Source organism: Salmo trutta, chromosome 8, assembly GCF_901001165.1.
Source record: "Salmo trutta chromosome 8, fSalTru1.1, whole genome shotgun sequence".
In the NCBI taxonomy this organism is placed as follows: Eukaryota; Metazoa; Chordata; class Actinopteri; order Salmoniformes; family Salmonidae; genus Salmo; species Salmo trutta.
Window position 1 is genome coordinate 48115139 of NC_042964.1, and position 24504 is coordinate 48139642.

The 24504-nt window shown below is 42.7% G+C and overlaps 1 protein-coding gene across 2 annotated transcripts in view; it reads left to right on the forward strand.

Moving 5' to 3' along the window:
* The window catches only part of LOC115199134 (coiled-coil-helix-coiled-coil-helix domain containing 3a), a 104252-nt gene that overhangs the window by 9621 nt on the left and 70127 nt on the right, over nt 1-24504 (forward strand). For both annotated transcript variants that reach the window (XM_029761724.1, XM_029761725.1), the window contains exons 4-5: nt 1121-1214; nt 23701-23881. In XM_029761724.1, coding sequence (XP_029617584.1) covers nt 1121-1214; nt 23701-23881 — 275 coding nt within the window. The remainder of the gene's footprint in view (nt 1-1120; nt 1215-23700; nt 23882-24504) is intronic.

Consider the following 24504-nt stretch of genomic DNA (forward strand, 5'->3'; position numbering starts at 1 on the left):
CTCTCAAGTGAAGCTAACTGAACCACAGATCCAGGGAATTGAGGAGGGAGGCTTCATGCCTCATTTTCCTCCCTCCTACACTCATCCCTCTATCCCTGTCTGTTCCCCTCCCTCTCTTGTTCCTCAATCCCCCCCATTAGAGGCATTTTTATTATTTAAAAAATATATATATAATTGTTACTTTTTTTAAATAATTTTTTATAATTTTTTATTTTAGGTCCTATCCTTCTCAGGACCAAAGGGAGGGGTACCCAGCAGACTAGAAGCTGGGCTGTAACAAGCTCCAGTCACAAACAGTCTCCAAGGGCTTTCCTGCTCTGCTCTACAGTGTGTTAGAGATTATAGGTGTTCCACTTGTTCAGCAAATGAGAGTTAGCCAGCCAGCCAATTTCGGTGTGTGTGTGTGCCCTTCACCGTTACACTGCGACCGGGTCTACCTGGTAATAAGAGGCTCTCTGACAATGGCGATTATCCCATCTCTCTGTAATGCGCCAGTCTCACTTGAGTCATCTGTAAGCACACACCCCTCTCTCTCTCTCTCCCAGCACTGCAGTGTTGCTGCTGCACCGACACACCGCATGGCACTTCTGCCTTCAGAGCACGTCTTGGCCTCTTAGCTCGCCCCACGTCTTACTTTCATGCTTAATTACCTGCCAAGATAGGACCAAGAAGACACACGGTCAAACACGCCATGACGCCAGTAACATAAATGCAAGGAGTTTGGGAGATTGGGGGAAAAGTAAAGCTATATAAAATGTGTGGGGAGGTTGTGTGTGAGTATGTGATGAGGTTTTAATAGCGCACCACCAATCACCTGCGTGGCAGATCTAACCCTCCCTTCTCCCCTCTGGCTGTATACCCCTCCTTTCTTCTGGCTGTATAGCCCTCCTCTAATCTCTTCTGGCTTTATAGCTCATAAGGCTAGAGAGCCTGAGAGGCTAGAGAGGCTAGAGGCCAGTCCCACCTCACTACCCTCACAGTACACACACCATGTTTTATTGCCCACAGCTAGTCAACATACGCATGGTAAACAGGCACATCATACAGTACATGTCACACACATACACACACTGGTCCACAGTGCCTCACCCTGGCCTATCTGTCTGTCTCTTTCCTATAGTTGATGAAGAGGAGCTGAGGAAGAAGATCACAGAGGATCTGCAGAAAGGCCTGTTGAAGGAGAGGGCGAAGGCTGAGCAGGAGCTGCAAGCATGGTGAGAGACACACACACACATGTCCCTATGAACCTCCATGGTTAAACACCACCACATCAGCCTTACCTGTCCACTGTAGTACAGTAACTGTCCTCGAACAGCCTCATACAAAGCAATGCAGTAGGTGTTAGAATGTATCCTGTCTAAGCCCCACCCCTGACCTTAGCCCTTCCATTAACCTCTATGGGACTGAGCCACACCCTCTACTTCTCTGATTGGTCCTTTGGTTTGTTGCGTTCCTTGAAGGGTTGTGAAGCCACTCGGTAATTTACCAAAGTTACTGGAATCTTCAGTAATTTTGGTCATTAACAGAAAATATATGGCAATCGCATAGTCTTTTTGGTAATTTATACTTGAATAATAAAAAAATGTATACATTTTTTTGTCTATTGTCCATGAGTTTCTATGTGGAAACAGCATTGATTCAACCAGTGTTTTCCCAGTGGGTATGGTTCAAGAGAAAATAGCCTAATTAATGAAAAAAAGCATCTAACCAACAATGACATTTTAAATTACAACTGCTACTCTTCCAACTATTGAATTTTTTCACAACTGCCACCAGTTTGACCCCAAAACATTGTCAATGAATACATATTGACTTAGTAAAATAAATGTGAAAAAATATATCAAGGGTATTTCATGCTGTATTTAGTGCCTTCAGAAAGTATTCACACCCCTTGACTTTTTCCACATTTTGTTGTGTTACAGCTTTAAATGGATTAAATTGAGATTTGTTGTCACTGGCCTACACACAATACCCCATTTCAAATTGGAATTATGTTTTTCGAGAATTTTACAAATTGAATAAGAAATGAAAAGTTGACATGTCTTGCGTCAATATGTATTCAACCCCTTTATGGCAGGCCTAAATGCGTTCAGTAGCAAACATTTGCTTAACAATTCACCTAATAAGTTGTTTAACATGATTTTTGAATGACTACCTCATTTCTGTAACCCACACACAATTATCTGTAAGGTCCCTCAGTCAAGCAGTGAATTTCAAACACACATTCAGCCACAAAGACCAGGGAGGTTTTCCAATGACTTGCAAAGAAGGGCACCTGTTGGTCAATGGGTAAAAATAAGCAAATTAGACATTGACTATCCCTTTGAGCATGGTGAAGTTATTAATTACACTTTGGATGGTGTGCCAATACACCAAGTCACAACAAAGATACAGACTCCTTCCTAACTCAGAAAGGAAACCGCTCCGGGATTTCACCATGACGCCAATGGTGACTTTAAAAGATTTGCATAGTTTAATGGCTGTGATTAAAAACTGGGGTTGGATCAGCAACATTGTAGTTACTCCACAAGACTAACCTTATTGACAGAGTGAAAAGAACAAAGCTTGTACAGAATAAAAATATTACAAAACATGCATCCGAAGTAATACTGCAAAAAATGTGGCAAAGCAATTAAATTGTTTTCCTGAATACAAAGTGTTATGTTTGAGGCAAATCTAATATAACACATTACTGAGTACCACCCTCCATATTTTCAAGCATAGTGGTGGCTGCATCATGTTATGGGTATCCTTTAGTCTTTTGGGACTGAAGAGTTTTTTTCACCAGACACTGGGGGATGAATTCACCTTTTCTTTGACTTGAGTATTTGGTCTAGATCATTGACGACAAATGGCAATTTAATCCATTTTAATCTCACTTTGGAACACAACAAACTGTGGAAAAAGTCATTGGGTGTGAATACTTTCTGAATGTACTGTATAATTTCCTTATTACAAAAGAAAGGGAGAGAAAGCACACTTTTGCAGAAACCTCCTGCCAATTCTGTATTCCATTAATAGTAAAAAAGGTCAGATTCATCCCTTCTTCCACATGTTTTCAATCTATTTATCTTCCGAAGCACATCAGCGTTTATTTCGTCCCCCTTACCTCCTATCCTTTTTTTTGGGCTCAATTAATCATGCCTGGGAGGGGGCGCCATCGAGATGTAATTTCCTGGGTGCTGAGTGGGTGATCTATTAGCCAGCTTTGATGAGGCATCGTGGCTTCCTTCCCAGCGCCTTCCCCACTTCTCGTCTGCATCCCAAATGGCTCCCTATTCACTATATAGTGCACTAATTTTTACCAGGGCCCATAGGTGTAGCCATTGCACTCTGGTCAAAAGTAGTGCACTATGTAGGAAATGGGGTGCAAAACTCCCTTTTCCTCCCCTCTTTGCCACAATAGAGCAGGTGCATGTCCCATCAAGTCTGATAAACACATCATTCCCCTCTAATGGTACTGGATGGGCTCCAAAGACCTACCAGTGAATGACTAAGTCGTTTAGCCTAGCGCTTAATGTAGCTGCTATTACAGTATGGATGGGAAATGCCCCTATAGAGTGAATGGGAGGCGCTAGCATTAGGCTATGGCTATTAAGGTTTTTTGAGGTGTGTTTAAGGGAGGCTATTCACAGGGACAAAGATCATTGTTTAGTTTTTGAGTTGTTTTGTGTTTTATTGACGTAAATGTGTGTTGTGTATGGACCTCTATTCAGAGAAGTAAACGTACTGTACCAATTGAGTGTAAATTGTGGCCTGCAATTAATTCTGTTCATTATGATGGTGATGTCACTGTGGGCTCGCTCAGACTGCCTCAAGACCTCCACTTATTTGGTTTACTTCTTCACTGTTTTAGGTGCTTTTTTGTGAACAACGGTCATTCAAAATTAAAAATCAATCATCTGTAAGCTGTTTGCCAGCACGCATGCTCTCCAACGATGTGTGTGTGTCCCTCTTAATACCGTGGCGTAAACATTAGTAAAACAGCTTTACGGGTCATCTTTGTTGATCTGGCTGGTCTTTCCAGTCGGGCCCAGGCACTAACCTAGACAAATTGCTATTGATAAAGAAATGTATTTCCTGTCAGCCATAATAAAATAGAATTTAGAACGAGCATCTGTCTTGGGTTATATGGCATTGTTGGCTGAAGCAACAGGGATGGGAAGAGGTAGTGCTTGTCGCATCTCCCAGGGCTGAGTCCCAAATGGCACCCTATTCCGTATATAGTGTGCTACTTTTGACCAGGGCCCATAGGGTTCTGGTAACATTTAGTGCACTATATAGGGAATAGGGTGCCATTTGGGAAGCAACACCATTAAAGGAAAGTACGGCGCTTTATTGACCATGATGCTGTGCTGCTTGGATGGACAGAATCAATATTTCCCTTAATGTCGTGTCCCCACCAAGTTCTCTCCTCTGACTTTTTTTATGATGTTTGTGTTTTCATTTGGCTTTAGGAGAGCCAACGAGTCGTGGGAGTGAGACTTGGCGAAGATAATCCACTATAAGATGTTTAACTCCCTTTGCTGTGTGACTCGCTCATGTTTAGGCCTGAAGACATTGTGTGAATGTTCACTTTTCAAAATGGTGGAGGGGGAAGAGGTGGTTGATGCAAATGGCCAGCATACAGTTTGGAACAGAGTGTCTCCAGGATGTTGGATGTGGATTTTCAGCAACTGTAGCTGTTAACAGATGGGCCTAACATGCTGACCACACCGCCTGCATTGCAATATACATTTACATGTTATTCAATAATTTCATCCTAATTGCTCGCGAGCGCCAACGAGCGTCTGCGTAGCCAGGCACTAAAATAGAACTTGGTTCTAATTTGGACGTGTGACACGCTGCAAGTCCCGTCTCTCCCATCTCCTCATTGGTTTTTAGGAGCATATACACACGTGGGTGATTGAAAGATGGTCCACACTCAGTCCATTTGGCGGTGGTAATGCACCTTAAAGTTGGTTGCCAACCACCATATAAAATCCATAGAAGAAGAATGAATGAGGAGATAAACAAACTAGGTTTCCCCTTTTTATCTGTGGATAATTGTCAGAGTAGAGAACACATGATTTTGTGTGACTCAACATGGGTCAGACTTCTTCAAAGATCCAGCAAAAACAGAAAAGCACCATGTGCATTTTAGATAAAATAACAACCCAATGTTCATCTCCCAGGACAAATTATCTAGCAACAGCAACCTAGCTAAATGTCCATGAATGTTTCATGTGTGTTTCGACCTCTCCCCGAATTAATATTGTTGGTTTTTTAACCTGCGTGTCATGAAGGTGTCTGGTGGGGATAGACACAATTAACACATGCGCGGTGGCAGACGCACGCGCAGAGCTGGTTTGGTCTGCATTTAAGGTCTTTGAGTTGGTAGGCGAATGGTAGGCTAACTCTACTCTGTAAGGTCTTTGAGTTGGTAGGTGAATGGTAGGCTAATGGTAGGCTAACTCTACTCTGTAAGGTCTTTGAGTTGGTAGGTGAATGGTACAGTAGGTTAACTCTCTACTCTGAGGCATTGGCCTTCTCTTCTCTCAAGGATATCAAATCTTCCTTCTCTGCAAATGTTTTATCCTTAATATGTCATGTCTAGTTTTTTTATATTTTCTTTCTATCATTGAGTTTTCTATTCATTTGAATTTATGGGGAAAAGGTCCACCATTATCTTTTAATTGAAAGAGATGTCGGCACAGAAGGCTTTTTCACAGGTTCGCCATCAAAGGTAATTGAACTGCGATGGTGTTTAGCAGACTACTTGTGATCAGGAACCTGTGCTGGAATAGAGGTGTCATGACCAGCTAGCCTAAGATTGGATTGTTTTAAACTTAACTCCACACCTTGACTCTTCAGTTTTTACTACAGTCAACACTACCAGTTATGAATGAATTGACCGTTGGTCAAAGCCATAGTGTGAAGCTGTCACAGGCATTTAGTGACCTATGAACTTACCTGGGTCTCACTTTGCAGTAGTTCACTCATTCCTGTCGTGTGTGTGTGTGTGTGTGTGTGTGTGTGTGTGTGTGTGTGTGTGTGTGTGTGTTAGGGTTGTATCCAGATGTCCATACCATACCAGGGTATACAGTATTACCGGAAGTGCACAAAACAATTTAGGCAACAGGGATCTTGATCCAGAAGGGGATTGAATGTCTCTGCTGTAACTAAGAAGCTTGATCTTGACATCTAGCCACTTAGCTAGCAAGTTAGCAAACTAAATCCATAGCTGGAGTCCTGAGCTGGACACCATTTATTTGACACCTCTAAGATTTCTTATAGTTAGACCGCTGCACCACTATAAGTTAAGTGTAAGGCACTGAGTCTCTACAGTCACTACAGTCCCTGGTTCGAATCCAGGCTGTATCACATCCGTCCGTGATTGGGAGTCCCATAGGGCGGCGCACAATTGTCCCAGCGTCGTTCGGGTTTGGCCGGGGTAGGCCGTCAATAGAAGTTGTTCTTAACTGACTTGTCTAGTTCATTTTTTTTTTAAATTGAACCTTTATTTAAATAAGCAGTGGCATAGCACGCACCCCCACAGCCCCTGTGAGTTGCCTCAACAACAACAAAAAATTAAACTGTATTGAAGATCATGCCGTCATTATTTCGAGAAAAAAAAACACTGTATACGGTATATCGCCCAAGCCTAGTGTGTGTGTTTGGTGTCACCACTGAGCTGGCCAGATGGTGCCATGCTTCATTAAATTTAGAGATCTGCAGTGAAACTGCTACTGTTGCTTACAACCTCTGTTAGAACACACAACCAATACAGAAGAACCCCCAAAATTGGCTTCAGGAATAACTCTCTCTCTCACACACACACACACACACACACACACACACACACACACACACACACACAGAATATGTGTGGAGTGTTCATTTGCGGGCGGCCCTATCTCATTTAAGGCGGGGTGGCTGCAGGGAGCAGATTTTCTGAAGACTCCTCTGAGAGGCGTCAGAGCAGAAAGGCTGCAGAGTGAAAGAAATATGCAGTACTCTTCTCGCTCTCGACCTCATTCTCTCTCTCTCTTGACTTCGATCCTCTATATTTACCTCTTCTATTCTCTCTCTTGACCTCTCCTCTATATTTACCTCCTCTCTCCTGACCTCTATCCTCTATATTTACCTCTTCTCTCTCTCGACCTCCTAGCCTCTATTTACCTCTATTTTCCTCTTCCTCTCAAATACCACACAGCTCTTATCTCTTTCTCCTCTCTGTCCCTCTTCTCCTCTGCTTTGTCAGCACTCACTGCTGTTCCGTCTGATTGGGGTTGACCTGTGGTGGCCCCTAAGCACTGTGGGAGAAAAAAAAGAGGCTCAGCAAGGATGCCACTGAGACAGGGACAGACAGACACAGGTCTCACTTCTCAGGTTGTTCCTGTCACCACCGGGCATGCCTACGTTGAATTAAGTGGGACACAGTGGTGAGTCCAGGTGTCACTGTGATGTGTGGTGACTGTGGCAGTAGGTGGCTCTGAGTGCCACTGTGTTTAACACCAGAACCACTAGAGCAGTAATTTAACACCAGAAACAGTGTGAGCATCTTCCCTTTTTCAGGACCCTGTCTTTCAAAGATAATTTGTAAAAATCCAAATAACTTCACAGATCTTTATTGTAAAGGGTTTAAACATTGTTTCCCATGCTTGTTCAATGAACCATAAACAATTTATGAACAATCACCTGTGGAACAGTCCTTAAGACACTAACAGCTTACAGACGGTAAGCAATTAAGGTCACAGTTATGAAAACTTAGGACACTAAAGAGGCCTTTCTACTGACTCTGAAAAACGCCAAAAGAAAGATGCCCAGGGTCCCTGCTCATCTGTGTGAATGTGCCTTAGGCATGCTGCAAGGAGGCATGAGGACTGCAGGTGTGTCCAGGGCAATAAATTGCAATGTCCGTACTGTGAGACACCTAAGACCGAGCTACAGGGAGACAGGACGGACAGCTGTAACAACACCTGCACAGGATCGGTACATCCGAACATCACACCTGCGGGACAGGTACAGGATGGCAACAACAACTGCCCGAGTTACACCAGGAACGCACAATCCCTCCATCAGTGCTCAGACTGTCCGCAATAGGCTGAGAGAGGCTGGACTGAGGGCTTGTAGGCCTGTTGTAAGGCAGGTCCTCACCAGACATCACCGGCAACATCGTCGCCTATGGGCACAAACCCACCGTCGCTGGACCAGACAGGACTGGCAAAAAGTGCTCTTCACTGACGAGTCACGGTTTTGTCTCGCCAGGGATGAAGGTCGGATTTGCGTTTATCGTCGAAGGAATGAGCGTTACACCGAGGCCTGTACTCTGGAGCGGGATCGATTTGGAGGTGGAGGGTCCGTCATGGTCTGGGGCGGTGTGTCACAGCATCATCGGACTGAGTTTGTTGTCATTGCAGACATCCTCCTCCCTCATGTGGTACCCTTCCTGCAGGCTCATCCTGACATGACCTTCCAGCATGACAATGCCACCAGCCATACTGCTCGTTCTGTGCGTGATTTCCTGCAAGACAGGAATGTCAGTGTTCTGCCATGGCCAGCGAAGAGCTCAGATCTCAATCCCATTGAGCATATCTGGGACCTGTTGGATTGGAGGGTGAGGGCTAGAGCCATTTTCCCCCCAGAAATGCAGAAATGTCCGGAAACTTGCAGGTGCCTTGGTGGAAGAGTGGGGTAACATCTCACAGCAAGAACTGGCAAATCTGGTGCAGTCCGTGAGGAGGAGTTGCACTACAGTGCTTAATGCAGCTGGTGGCCACACCAGATACTGACTGTTACTTTTGATGTTGACCCCCCCCTTTGTTCAGGGACACATTATTCAATTTCTGTTAGTCACATGTCTGGTGGAATTTGTTCAGTTTGTCTGTTGTTGAATTTTATGTTCATAGAAATATTTACACATGTTAAGTTTGCTGAAAATAAATGCAGTTGACAGTGAGGACGTTTCTTTTTTGCTGAGTTTATTACTCTGCCATTTTTAATGTCCTGACCCCCTCCGTCTTGACTTTTCCTAAATAAGTCTATCACACACTGTCATTCTTAGAATCTTAATATTAATCCGTTTTAGGAGGGAATGTCTTTTTTTTTTTAAGGTTTTCCTCCGTTGCCACTCCCGACAGTTGAATTGAAGGTGCCGTGGTCCGTTGATAATCACGCTGATAATTTCCACAAAACTGAACCGGTTAAACTATACCGACACTAATTTCACAGATACAACAACAGATTAAATAAATGAAGTAAAAGTATGATGAGGGAGAAAGGTTGAGTTGATGAGTGAGGGGAAGAGGATGCATAATTAGGCCTAGGTTATCACCAGTGGTTGAATGAAGAGCAGGGCGGGTCATTCTATTGATCTATTCTAATTACAATCGCTATATGGTATGTACTCTATCAGTCCACTGAATCCAAGCACTTTTATCAGTCTACTCTGGTCTACTTGTAATACACAGTGTGAGCGTCCGTAATTTACAATGGCAAGAAGACCAAGACGAATGGGATGTACATGCTGCGTTAGCTCTGCTACGAGATCTGAATGAAAACGACTCGGATGGTGAGGAAGAAATACATATCCTGGCATCTCTGCTGATTTATTCTGATCCTCAGCCGTAACGGTATGCACTGAGCAGGTGCCTGCGCCTCCACCAAATGAAACGGTGAGACAGGAGAGAGGAAATGATAGAACAAGCTGGTGACAATGCTACGCGCCGATTAGCAGCACAAAATCTCATCACTGAGAGAGCAGGCCCTACATCTCAGCAACACACACTCACCAGCTTTCCTTGTTTGTGACATGGACACGCTCCAACTGATGCCGTTACGTGAAGATGCACACCATGTAAGCACAAGCTGACAATAATTTACAATTTTTGACTGCTGTCAAATCGACACTTCTATTCATTGTAATGTCATTGGTGAATTTGTGCAGATTTTCACTATTTATCAAGGCCACTTTGTGCTTTATAATGTGGCTACTGATGTTTTCATAATTTGACCGTTGGTCTTGTTGACTGTGCATCTTGGTAGTTGGGGTATTTTTTATTTTGCCCTTGTAAAAATGATATGTTAGGGTGTTCCAACACTAGGGTTGCAAAGGGTCGGAAACTTTCCGGTAAATTTCCGAACATTTTCCATGGGAAGTTACGCCAGGGAATTTTGCTTAAATAAATCAAAACAGTTAGCTTATAACAGTGAACCTTTTTTGTGGGATACACAAGGCAATTCTAGGTTTTGTGGCATATTTTGGTTAATTATACTGTATCATTCAATGGAAATGAAACCCTCTGCATGCACAGTGCATTCTTCCATCACATGTACAGCTGATTCTCAAGATCTTACACACTAATGAGATGCTATTGAGCCCATACTACTACACTGTCTGAGCCAAGGACTACATGCTTTCTGGTAAGTTTTGATTACAATACTGGATGGGGTGAATATATATTTTATATGACACACATCATTTTTTGTTAACTAGTAAATAGTAGCCTACAGCAAAGTGTGTTTAAATAATTTCTAACTTGTTAACAGTTTCTGCTAGTTAGTTTTTGCTACCAGGTGGGTTTTAGCTTGCCTGCTAACTGAGTGTTTTATTCACCCATTTCCATACAGGTTTCATTTGAAAAACATTTATCTTACAAAGGAGTTTGTTTTAATTTTACCATTATTTAACTAGGCAAGTCAGTTAAGAACAAATTGTTATTTACAATGACGGCCTAGGATCAGTGCCTTGTTCAGGGGAAAAACGACAGATTTTTACCTTGTCAGCTCGGGGATTCAATCTAGCAACCTTTCAGTAACTGGCCCAACGCTCTACCTGCTGCCCCATGTTTAATCTAACTTCTTAACTATTTATCTGTACATGGAATTATATTTTTTTAACATTTTTTTTACTCATATTTTTCTAATCTTTACAGGAAAATGCCACAGGCACCATCTGATGTTTGGAGACGTTTCACTGCAGCTAATGTAGAAGGACAAGTTGTGTACATTTGCAAGTGCTGTGCCAAATCATATGTGAAGAATGCAACAAAGATGCAGAATCATCTGGCCAAGTGCATAAAGTTCCCTCAGTGCTCACAACAAGCAACCTCTGACAAAAGTCCCTCTACTTCTATTTGAGGTGAAAATTATGACTCAGACACCTTATCGATAGCAACAGCTCATGGTCCTCCTGGAATCTGACGTTTTTTTGACTCAATGGAGGAACATAGTCAGAGAGATGCTGATGAATGTCTTGCTCGAGCTGTGTATGCAACTGGTTCAACTCTGATGCTCACAGGCAATGACCTTGGACCACAGAAGGTATTTGCACTGGTGACAGACAATGCTGCGAACATGAAGGCTGCTTGGTCTAAAGTGGAGGAGACCTACCCTCATATCACACCCATTGGTTGTGCTGCTCATGCATTGAATCTGCTCCTCAAGGACATCATGCACTGAAAACAATGGATACACTGCAAGAGAGCCAAGGAAATGGTTAGGTATGTGAATGGTCATTAAGTTATAGCACCAAGCAAAGTGAGAAGAATAAGAGCACCACATTGAAGCTGCCCAGCAACACCCGTTGGGGTGGTGTTGTCATCATGTTTGACAGTCTCCTGGAGGGGAAGGCGTCTCTCCAAGAAATGGCCATATCACAGTCTGCCGATATGGACAGCCCCATCAAGAGGATCTTCCTGGATAATGTATTTTGGGAGAGACTGGTAAGCAGCCTGGAACCTATTGCAGTAGCCATTGCACTGATTGTGGGAGACAATGCCATCCTGTCTTATGTTCAGACTCTGCTTGCAGATGTAAGAGAATAAATCCGTACTACCCTGCCCACTTCAATGTTGCTCCAAGCAGAGGAAACTTCAGTTCTGAAATACATCAAAAAGCATGAAGACTTCTGCCTGAAGCCCATACACGCTGCAGCGTACATGTTGGACCCCCCCATCCTGTCTGGTGCAGAGATCAACAAGGCCTATGGAGTCGTCACTACTGTGTCTCGACACCTTGGCCTGGATGAGGACAAGGTTCTTGGCAGTCTGGCGAAGTACACTTCCAAGCATGGGCTTTATGTCTACTTATGATAAGGTAAAGGTTTATGTTTCTGTCTCCATATGGTAAACATATACAATGCAAAAAACTACATTTAAATGGTATTAATATTAATTTGCATATATTCCTGTTAATTCCCGCAAAGTTTGCACCTCTGAATATTCCCCAAAATGTGCAACCCTATCCAGCACACATGCTTTCTGTTTAATAGTTGTACCACAGCCTCCAAAAATACAATTGATTGAACACTTGATTCATTCTTTTTTGTTTTATTATTGACATGTTTTACATATAGTCTACAGTAACAAACTAATGAAAATGCTATTGTTCTCATGTTACCTGAGACCATCATAAACACAACCAAATTAACATTTTTGTGATCGCCTATATGAAATGTATTAATTACAGTGTTAGAATATTGCAGTCAGAATGACTACTCACTAGCTTGAAGAGGGGTCCCTCGAGGCCCAGCGGTTCTACTGTTAAGTGGAGTGTGTGTGTATGTACTATCACAGACGCCACATTTGTCCCACAATGGCACTTCAAAGTTCGAACTAGAGATGAGGAACTTCAGAAAGCAGAACTTTCCCCTCAAATAAGAACACACCTTATGGAACAGCGGAGACTGTGAAGCAACACAAACATAGACACATGCATGTGTACACACACGCATGATAACATAAAAATATATTTAACCTTTATTTAACTAGGCAAGTCAGTTAAGAGCAAATTCTTATTTACAATGACGGCCTACCGGGGAACAGTGGGTTAACTGCCTTGTCAGGGGCAGAACGACAGATTTTTACCTTGTCAGCTTGGGGATTCGATCCAGCAACCTTTCGGTTACTGGCCCAGCACTCTAACCACTAGGCTACCTGCCGCACTACGTACACGTTTTGTACTGAAGATATGTGGTAGTGGTGAAGAAGGGGCCTGAAGGCACACAGTGTGTTGTGAAATCTGTGAATGTATTGTTTTCAAATTGTATAAACTGCCTTAATTTTGCTGGACCCCAGGAAGAGTAGCTGCTGGCAGCAGCTAATGGGGATCCATAATAAATACAAATAATTGTTGTACCATGACCCTGTTGGCTAGGCTCCCTCTCTTTGTTTGGCTAGTAATTGGTGCGTGTTGCTAAGGCAGAGGTTTATATTCCCACTGTTGCTTGATAATATAGTGATGGCATTAACTTTCTCCCAGCATGTCTCTCCTCTTTAACCAGCCTGACATTTGGACTTCTTTCTCTATTTTAGATCACTCTTAATGATTGAGGTCATATCTGTTTTGTTTGCTTACTCCTCTCTCTCTCCATTTACATTTTAGTCATTTAGCTTACGCTCTTATCCAGAGTGACTTACAGCAGTGAGTGCCTACATTTTTCATATTGTTCCCCTGTGGGAATCGAACCCACAACCCTGGCGTTGCAAGCGCCATGTTCTACCAACTGAGCCTCTCACTCACTCACTCGCTCACTCACTCTCACACCTCCTTCTATTAATTTCCTTTGCTCCCTCCCCCAAAAACGGGAAAATAAACCTAATTTTCCACCACCATGCTAGAGTGGCTACTGCTACTTCCTGATGTTGTGCCCGTGCTCAGCCAGGGGTAAACAAGACTGCTGCATTGTGCATCTTCCGGAATATATCTGAAAACGGTTGTGGAAAATGTAGTTTTATTAAGGCAGAAGACAGTACACATATTTCCCTCCCCCCCCCCAAAAAATCCAGCAGCACGTTATTAAAACTACTTAAGGAGGAAACGGATGCCTTTGCAGCCTGAATGGAGGATGTTTTATGTACGAACCGGTCCCAGAGGGATACCAGTGTTTTACCGGCTGGGTACGTTACGCCTAGACGAAAGTGAAGATGTATCACCCACTAGCAGCTGTCTAGGCCTCTTCTCTCCTTTCTTTTCAATACTACCCTTTTATCAGAGGTGAGATGCATTCACACCATTAACTTAGTAGCCTTATCAACATGTAGATGACTTGACACATGGCTGGTTGTGTGATTGAATGTGTTGCACTTATGGAGTGTGTCCCTCCCTTCTGTCACCATAGAAATGGAATCCACTCATCACAGAATTTTGACTTTGAATGGGTATGTCCATTCTAGTAACTATATTTCTTTGCCTACAGATAATCTCTAGAGCAGCTCACCATTAGGATGACTCAGCACAGGTCTTATATGCCCTCAGGCTCCAGCACTGGAGATCATTTCACACCTGATACATTTCCTCATGTTGCCTGCCTCTCTCTGGGGAGGAGTGTGGTTTTCCCCTCTAGTTAATTGTCATTTCTGTAAACAACAATACAAATTAGTTAAGGTGTCCTCTTCCCGCTAACACAGTCCATTAATAGCATTTTCTGCCAGAAATGATGTTCTCCACAACCTGGTCGTCCCTTGCGTTTGATTCTTTAGCAGAAAACAAAGCTATAATAATTAGAATTCACATTTGCTTTTTCTGTCTTCATAGTGAGAGAAGCAGCTTAGCGTTAGTACAGTACAGGTCACACCAGGCTTCCTCATTGCCCAGGTGTAAGAAGGGCTCAACTCCTATAGAAAGGTGGTACTACTTCACTGACTGACTGAAAGGTATCTAGAGCCATCCTCTGGTTATACCAGCCTCTACCCCCCATAGCCCCTTTTGCTCCGAGGGGGGGGGGGGGGGGCTAACCCATAAATGATTCATCCCCAACGTTCAACAACATTATTCCCACATTAAAATTGCATGGTGACTTTAAACCTCTTTGTTCAGAGGCGTTTGGTTCGGGCCCTGGGCACACCTCAGCACCGTTACACAAGACTGTCACAATCCATATCTACACGGTCCCGTGTGGCTCAGTTGGTAGAGCATGGTGTTTGCAACGCCAGGGTTGTGGGTTCGATTCCCACGGGGGACCAGTACGGAGAAAAAATGTATGAAATGTATGTATTCACTACTGTAAGTCGCTCTGGATAAGAGCGTCTGCTAAATGACTAAAATGTAAATGTACAACTCTTAAGGGGGATGGGTGTAGGAGAGGGGTCTTTGAGTAGATCTGAGGTACAGTATTTTGGAATTCAACAGTTTGTTGACCCAGATGTTATTTTATAGAGGTGTATGTGTGTTTGTCTTTAGCCAGAGAAGTCACATTGACATCTTTTCCAGTGAGCTCTGACCAAGATGGCAGTATTCATAGTTACACGAGACACTACATAACACATAATAATGAATGGAAGTTAAATCGGTGCAAAGTCCATAAGAGTGTGTTTAAACCTGCTCTTTAAAAGATCTGTCAGCGTATTTGGGTATTTTGAGAAGCAAGAGGCCATAGGGCAGTAGAGAATGGTTTGGAACGCCTACAAATAAGAGCGTGTCTCTTGGACATCTGGGACGCTAGCGTCCCACCCGCGGTACACACTATCAACAGCCAGTGAAATAGCAGGGCGGCAAATTCAAAACAACAAAAATCTCATAATTCAAATTTCTCAAACATACAAGTATTATACACCATTTTAAAGATAAGATTCTCCTTAATCCAACCACAGTGTCCGATTTTCAAAAAGGCTTTACGGCGAAAGCATAACATTAGATTATGTTAGGACAGCGCCTAAACAAGAAAAACCACACAGCCATTTTCAAAGCAAGGAGAGGCGTCACAAAACCCAGAAATACAGCTAAAATGAATCACTAACCTTTGATGATCTTCATCAGATGACACTCCCAGGACTCAATGTTATACAATACATGTATGTTTTGCTTGATAAAGTTCATATTTATATCCATAAACCCCATTTTTACATTGGTGTGTGTTTTTCAGAAAATGTATTCCCTCCACTTACAGTAGAGTGCATACATTTTATTACATTTTAAATACTGGTCCCCCGTGGAAATCGAAACCACAACCCTGGCGTTGCAAGCGCCATGCTCTACCAACTGAGCTACAGTGGGACTATTTTAAAATAGCTTTACGGCGAAAGCACATTTTTCAATATTCTGAGTACAGAGCTCAGCCATCAAAGCAAGCTATACAGTTACCCGCCAAGTTCTGGAGTCAACTAAACTCAGAAATAGTATTATAAATCTTCCCTTACCTTTGCTGATCTTCGTCGGAATGCACTCCCAGGACTCCCACATCCACAAGAAATATTTGTTTTGTTCGATAAACTCCATATTTATGTCCAAATACCTCCGTTTTGTTCGCACGTTCAGATCACTAATCCAAAGGCATAACGCGAGAGCGCAAAACCAGAGACGAAAAGTCAAAAAGTTCCATTACCACTCATAGAAACATGTCAAACGATGTATACAATCAATCCTTAGGGTCTTTTTAACATAAATCTTCGATAATATTCCAACCGGACAATAGCGTATTCATTACAGAGGAAAAAGAAGGAAGGGCGCGCCTGCGTGCTAGCGCAGTAAACAACTCACTGGTCCCAGGCTTGAGTCAGCTCCTATTCTCTGCCCAGCAACAGTAGAAGCATAAAACAAGGTTCTAAAGACCGTTGACATCTAGTGGAAGCCTTAGGAAGTGCAAAATGACCCCACAGACACTGTAGTTTGAATAGAGATAGAAAAACCACAAGTCACTTCCTGGTTGGATTTTTTTCTCAGGTTTTTGCCTGCCATATGAGTTCTGTTATACTCACAGACATCATTCAAACACTTTTAGAAACTTCAGAGTGTTTTCTATCCAAATCTACTAATAATGCATATCCTACCTTCTGGGCCCGAGTAGCAGGCAGTTTTTAATTTTGGCATGTTATTCATCTGAATTTCTGAATACTGCCCCCTGTCACCAAGAATTGAATTGACCTTACCACATAGTGGTGACCTTAGTATACATGTTGACCTAACATGATCACTGTTTGCCTGGCCTTAACCTCAACACCTACTGTATGTACATGCCCTCAACCTTCAGACTGACTGAACATCCCAGTCAATTGTTTTTTTTTTTAAGGACTCGTTAAGGACTCACCATAATATTTGTGTCACCAAAAGTGAAGCACTTTCAAGTACTGCTTGTTCAAGGTCACTTTCAACGTGCTGAAAGCAGAGTGTTGTGTTTTGGGTGCCGCTCTGGAGTGGCTGGGGAGAGGAGCACATGCAGTCCTCTCCAAAGTGATGATACCCCTCAATAACCTTCTTTTACACACCCTCGCCCTATTTTCAAGTCTCAAACCACTGAGCCATCTAAAAACACACCCAGCCCCAAACAGCCAATCTCCCAGTTTTTTTTAACCAAAGATTATAGTCTCTATCTCAACATGTGGAGGGGGGAAGGCATCCACCTATTCCCAGGAAGATGATTCCTTCCCCCTGGTAGGTATATATACACACACACACACACACACACACACACACACACACACACACACACTTTCTCTCTTGCCAGTCTTCCACAGTGAATGAAAAATGTGTCCAATATCCCTAGACGGGCAATAATGATCAGAAAGCAATAGAGATGAGGTGGATAGATAGCACCTTGCCCTGCGATAGCCGTTTTGCTTGGGTTTGCACTTGTTAAGGGTGTGTGTGGGTTTTAAAGGTTCTGCTTTGCTGTTGTTTCTCAGCAAGGCACTCCCATTACTTCTCATTGTTGCGGTGTGGACTTTTTGTCTATTGTCTGAGTTGCTCTGTTGTTGGCCAGGGCTAATGGCCGCTCCTTTAGCTGCCTTCAACCCGATCTCCTCTGACTCCCTGGGCTCCTTCCGTGTCTTTAAAGGTCTGTAGGACCTGGTGGAGGGAAGGGGCCATTAAAGATGATCTCAGAGCACACACACACACCTGACACTAACACGCGGGCAGGCAGGCATGTGAACACACACAGAAGACCCGCAAGCTCACTCACTATTACACTGAAGAGAGGGGGAACAGAATAGTTTTATCTTTTGAAAAGAAATGTTATTCTGCTGTGTGTGTGTGTGTGTGTGTGTGTGTGTGTGTGTGTGTGTGTGTGAGCCCATGATGGATGGAGAGTGCTGACATGTGCAGCTCAGTGGACTGCGAGACTGGACATGGCTAGACTCTCTCCTTTCCCCCTCTCGCTCTGCTTCACTCTGAAAAACATTGCACGTCACCCCTGTTCCCCCCTGCTTGCTGACATCAGAGGTAGCAGACCAAACATCAGCTGTATATTGGACCATTTCACCCAGGGTCAGTCAACCTATAGAAGGTCTTTGTGGTGGATGATGGACTTTTTGATTCGTCTATCAGTTTAATGGTGGGTTGTAGTGAATGTTATTTTAACTTTGGTTGATCACTATCAGACTACCCATCTATCTGTGATTTCTAGCCTTCCTGTTACTGTTTCAGCCATAGAATAGTTTAAGTTCTATTTTAGAGCGTAGGTCAACATTGTTGATTTTATATATTTCTTCAGTCAGTATTGTAGGCTAATTACACCCACATTCCTCCTCAGTGGTTCAGTGTGTCTTTACTTCACTTCCAGTGCCTTCGGAAGGTATTCAGACCCCTTGACATGTTCCACATTTTGTTACGTTACAGCCTTATTCTAAAATTGATGAGAAAAAATTATGTAATCAATCTACACAATACCCCATAATGACAAAGTGAAAACAGTCTTAAATGTTTGCAAATGTATTGAAACACCTTATTTACATAAGTATTCAGACCCTTTGCTATGAGACTTGAAATTGAGCTCAGGTGCATCCTGTTTCCATTGAGCATCCTTGATGTTTCTACAACTTGATTGGAGTCCACCTGTGGTAAATTAACTTGATTGGACATGATTTGGAAAGGCACACACCTGTCTATATAAGGTCCCACAGTTGATAGTGCATGTCAGAGAAAAAAACAATCCATGAGGTCAAAGGAATTGTCCGTAGAGCTACGAGACAGGATTGTGTCAAGGCACAGATCTGGGGAAGGGTACCAAAATATTTCTGCATTATTGAAGGTCACCAAGAACAGTGGCCTCCATCATTCTTAAGTGGAAGAAGTTTCGAACCACCAAGACTCTAACTAGAGCTGTCCGCCCGGCCAAACTGAGCAGTCAGAGAAGGGCCTTGGTCAGGGAGGAGACCAACAACCCAATGGTCACTCTGACAGAGCTCCAGAGTTCCTCTGGAGATGGCAGAACCTTCCAGAAAGACAACCATCTCTGCAGCACTCCATCAATTAGGCCTTTATGGTAGAGTTGCCAGACGTAAATCCACTCCTCAGTAAAAGGCACATGACAGCCCGCTCCAGAGCGCTCAGGACCTTAGACTTGGGCAAAGGTTCACCTTCCAACCGGACAATGACCTTAAGCACACAGCCAATACAACTCAGGAGTGGCTTCAGGACAAGTCTCTGAATATTCTTGACTGTCCCAGCCAGAGCCCGGACTTGAACACGATCGAACATCTCTGGAGAGACCTGTAAATAGCTGTGCAGCAACGCTCCCTTTCAAGCTCTGTCAGGCTGGATGGGATCTGCAGAGAAGAATTGGAGAAACTCCCCAAATACAGGTGTACCAAGCTTGTAGCTTCATACCCAAGAAGACTCGATGCTGTAATTGCTTCTAAAGGTGCTTCAACAAAGTACTGCGTAAAGGGTCTGAATACTTGTGTAAATAGTTTATTTTTGAATACATTTCTATAAATGTCCCCCAAAAAGGTTTTACTTTGTCATTATGGGGTATTGTGTGTAGATTGACGAGGGGAAAAAATCTATGTAATCAATTTTAGAATAAATAAGGCTGTTACCTAACAAAATGTGGAAAAAGTCAAGGGGTCTGAATACTTTATGAATGCACTGTATATTAGGCTGGTGTGTTTGATTCTAATCAGAGGAACAGTTTGGATCTCACTGTTCAGGGACCTTCCTTTACTTCACCACTCACACCAGCGCAGTGTAGCGATGAACATGTTGCTAGGCAACTATGAGAATCTAATGCCTAGTGACGGTTCAAAAAGTTACATCATTCCAACTACCTGGTGGGAAGTGTGTGCAGGTTTAACAGCTCAAAATAACACTGCACTCTTCCTGTGTAAATATGTCCGGGGGATTTTTTGCAGGAAAGTATCACGTCTTAATGAATCTCCAAACTTAAGGCTTTGAGGCATTTCAAAGCAAAGCCAGACTTGGTTGATCTGTTTTAACTAGAAAAACCAACTGCGTCATAGCTTTCAAACTTCAAATGATCATCTTCTGACATAACCTTTCTTTTTACCCTTTGTCATTTTCAACTGGAAATTCTTCAATGTCGCCCTCTTTCTGCCAGCTGGCGAACCACAAGACCAGCTTGTGGATTTCAAGGGGAATAACGGCTAAATGTGTCTGTTCCTAAACCCCTCTGACTCGTTGGACTGTCTGTCAAAGTGCTCACCTCTTTCACTCAGGGAGAGCGAGGTAGAGCTACATCACGTGGTTATACAGACCCCTCCCACTCACTGCAGAGCTAGATAGAACTTTGTGGAATGACGAATATCCCCCCAAAAAATGACGTTCTGTCACAGCGCAAATACTAAATTCGGGAAGTCCAATCGATTATTTAATATGGCATACACGGTACATTTTATGTTATGAAGTTGCCTTTTTTTCTGATATCTCTGCCAAGCAAGGAGGACAGGAGACAACCTAATCCCGCCTCCCACTTTTACCTTGTAAACCCTTTGGACAGTTCACCTGCCTATCAACACTGTCCATCTTCCCTCTGACTGTAGGCTACATCTCTCGTTGCATGATTGCACCAATTTGTAAGTCGCTCTGGATAAGAGCGTCTGCTAAATGACTTAAATGTAAATGTAAAATGATGTGATCAGATCATTACGGCAAAGTACATCTACTAAAATGAGAGGGAAAGACTAGTGAGTGTTCAACATAACGTCCAAGTCATAGGATGACACGTATGGACTAAAAGGCTCATTTATGGAACTAATGTTTCATTTAGATTTGTAACTTTCCTACAGTAGCCAGTACACACATCCTTGTAAATTAATTTCCGTTGCAGATATAACGTTACTAGATAGCCTAGGTACTGACGCATGCATCTATCGAAATGTGATTTATGCTCACTGTCCAAGTTTTCATTGAGCTAGATCAAATATGCTATTATTACATTGTATTATTGTAGCGGGTCTTATATGCACCACAGGAGAACCAAGAAATGAAGAGTGACACCACGGCTGTCTTTTAGGCTTTTATGTTGATCTGCAATAGTATTGTGAAAAGACAGGACAGGAACACATCAGTCTCCGATTGAGGTCGACCGATTGTTTATGACTTCAAGCCTATTAATTCCCGAGATTAGGCTGGTGTAACCAATGTGAAATGGCTAGCTAGTTAGCGGGGTGCACGCTAATAGCGTTTCAAACGTCACTCGCTCTGAGACTTGGAGTAGTTGTTTCCCTTGCTCTGCAAGGGCCGCGGCTATTGTGGAGCGATGGGTAACGATGCTTCGAGGGTGGCTGTTGTCGATGTGTTCCTGGTTCGAGCCCAGGTAGGGGCGAGAAGAGGGACGGAAGCTATACTGTTACACTGGCAATACTAAAATGCCTATAAGAACATCCAATAGGCAAAGGTATATGAAATTCAAATGGTATAGAGAGAAATAGTCCTATAATAACCTCAACCTAAAACTTCTTACCTGGGAATATTGAAGACTCATGTTAAAAGGAACTCATGTTCTGAGCAAGGAACTTAAACGTTAGCTTTTTTACATGGCACATATTGCACTTTTACTTTCTTCTCCAACACTTTGTTTTTGCATTATTTAAACCAAATTGAACATGTTTCACTATTTATTTGAGGCTAAATTGATTTGATTGATGTATTATATTAAGTTTAAATAAGTGTTCATTCAGTATTGTTGTCATTATTACAAATATATTTTTTAAAATCTGCCGATTAATCGGTATCGGCGACGAAAAATCATAATCGGTCGACCTCTAGTCTCCGATGCACCATCTGACAAGTTGTTCTTTCTCTCTGTGTTTTCTCGGACTCACACAGTCTCATTCATACATAAAGCCATAATGTATACTATAAAATAATAACCAGTCCTTAATACAAAGAATGTATAATCTTTATTCTTAGACAATAGAACCATATCTGCAATAGTATTGTGAAAAGACAGGACAGGAACACATCAGTCTCCAATGCAACGCCTGACAAGTTGTTCTACACAGGAGCATGAAGAAAGGTAAAACACATATCCTGTCTCACATCCCCAATACATTGCTAGGTGCTTTCAGTGTTGACAGTACCAAAATACAACAACTCATGTACAAAAGCACTGCAACACAAACAAGTTACAACGTGAAATGGCCTCTATCCCATTCAGACCTTAGAGGACCAAACTACATCTCCCATAATGCAATGCCAGCACCAGTCGGCATCTCAGCTAACCGTCTGCATCACAGAAAGGCATGCTAGCTAGCAACAACAGCACTTTAACACTCGGTAAACTATATTAATAACAATACAACTCTGAAAGTTACATGTTTCAATAGTCTCACACTCCCTTATAACTATCTACAGCATTAACCTTGGGATGTTTTATTTATTTCACGTTATGGACTTCTACAAAGGAGTAATCTGCAAAATACCTTTCAGTGTTTTCTCGGACTGAGGAGAACGGGAGCTACGGGTAGTACCAGGGTGTTAGTAGGTGAGGCAAGCACCCAGATTAAATAAAATGCATTTAATGAAACAAAAACCGACGATGTTAACATCATTCAGCTACTGTAGCTGCCTACCTAACATCAACAGGCAGCACCAGTAGCGCAACAATTAAAAATAGACACCAAAAGTAAAATTCCTGGCGATCATAGCGATCTGACTCCCCCCTTCTGTCTGAACTTGGAATATTCCCGTTCGCGGGCTTTGGCCACTGACCCTCAACCTGGTTGTTCTGTGTTGTGTACTATTCTAATCATTAGAAGTTTGATGGAATAACCATTTTAACTCTACTACACTATTAGCCTATATTTAAGTTTTTTTTAAATCGGTAGAATAATGACAATTATTTAACAATGATGCAGCGGATTTCATTTGCAAGCCTTTGCCAAATTGCCTTCCTCCAGTCAGCAAGATAATGTAGGCAATAAAATAAATATTTATAAAATAAAGCCTATGTTTGCGTCAAATACCCTTGCATCAAATACCCTACTCCTTGAATGTCGCGTATTGATTATGTATAATATACTTGATGACTGATGACCGGTGCATTCAACAGCTGCAGTGTTGCTCATTGGATTGCCCCTTGTTATTATACTTTGACATAACGTAAGTGTTTGGGGTGGGATTTTTTTTGTTTGTTGTATGTGCAAAATTGTCATCTGTAATGGTCATTAGGATGTACATATGAAAACATGTACATTACAGTCAATGGGTACAGTAGGTGAAAAACATAGTTATGGCATCTGGGTGGCCACGACAGAGGACATTCCTTGATAAGCTCTTATTTAATGTGATTAAAATGATTATAGTCCTGACAACTCATTTAACTATTCCTGAGATGTTCACTTACAAGAAACAATGTGAATATCAAACTCACCAAAATTATAATGAATAATTACACACATTACTTTTCAGATTTCAGAAACTTGAGCTGTGTATGTTTGTGTGTACATTGTGTGTCTGTGTACGTGTCTGCTTGCGTATGCTTATGTGCGTCTGTCCTTTGTCTGTCTAGTATTGTAAATGTTAACTGTCTGTCTCTGTCAGGCTGGAGGAGGAGAAGGTCCATGCTGCATCCTTTGCTGAGGCTGAGGCCCAGGCCAGTGTGAAGGATGAGGTGGGTCGTATCCTAGAGCTGGAGAGAGCCACGACCCATAATACCCTGACGCAGGCTGTCATGAGGGAGAAGGTCAGCGCTGAGGACGAGAGGCTACGCACCCAGCTTTATGTAAGTCCCTAACCCCCTCCAACCGTTTCTCAACCCCCCCTTCGTCAATTGGTTTTGTTCCAGTCTGAGCCCAGCACTAACACTGACTTTCACAATCATCAAGACCAGCTGTTGATTAGGTGAATTAAGTGTTTTAGTGCTGGGCTGGAACAAATGCCTGTACACCCACTAGCTAAGGGTTGATGACTGTAATGGCCATGATGGCAGCTCATTTCCCTCTGTAACCAGGGTGATGATCACTGTGCTCCTCATAGGTGGGACCATTCCCATAACCAAAACGGAGGACTATATAGTATTATCTTAGTATCTGTAAAACATCTTGTTCTGCTGGGCTTTCTAATGCTATACCGTACTCCATTGCTGGGCTTTCTAATGCTATACCGTACTCCATTGCTGGGCTTTCTAATGCTATACCGTACTCCATTGCTGGGCTTTCTAATGCTATACGGTACTCCATTGCTGGGCTTTCTAATGCTATACCGTACTCCATTGCTGGGCTTTCTAATGCTATACCGTACTCCATTGCTGGGCTTTCTAATGCTATACCGTACTCCATTGCTGGGCTTTCTAATGCTATACCGTACTCCATTGCTGGGCTTTCTAATGCTATACCGTACTCCATT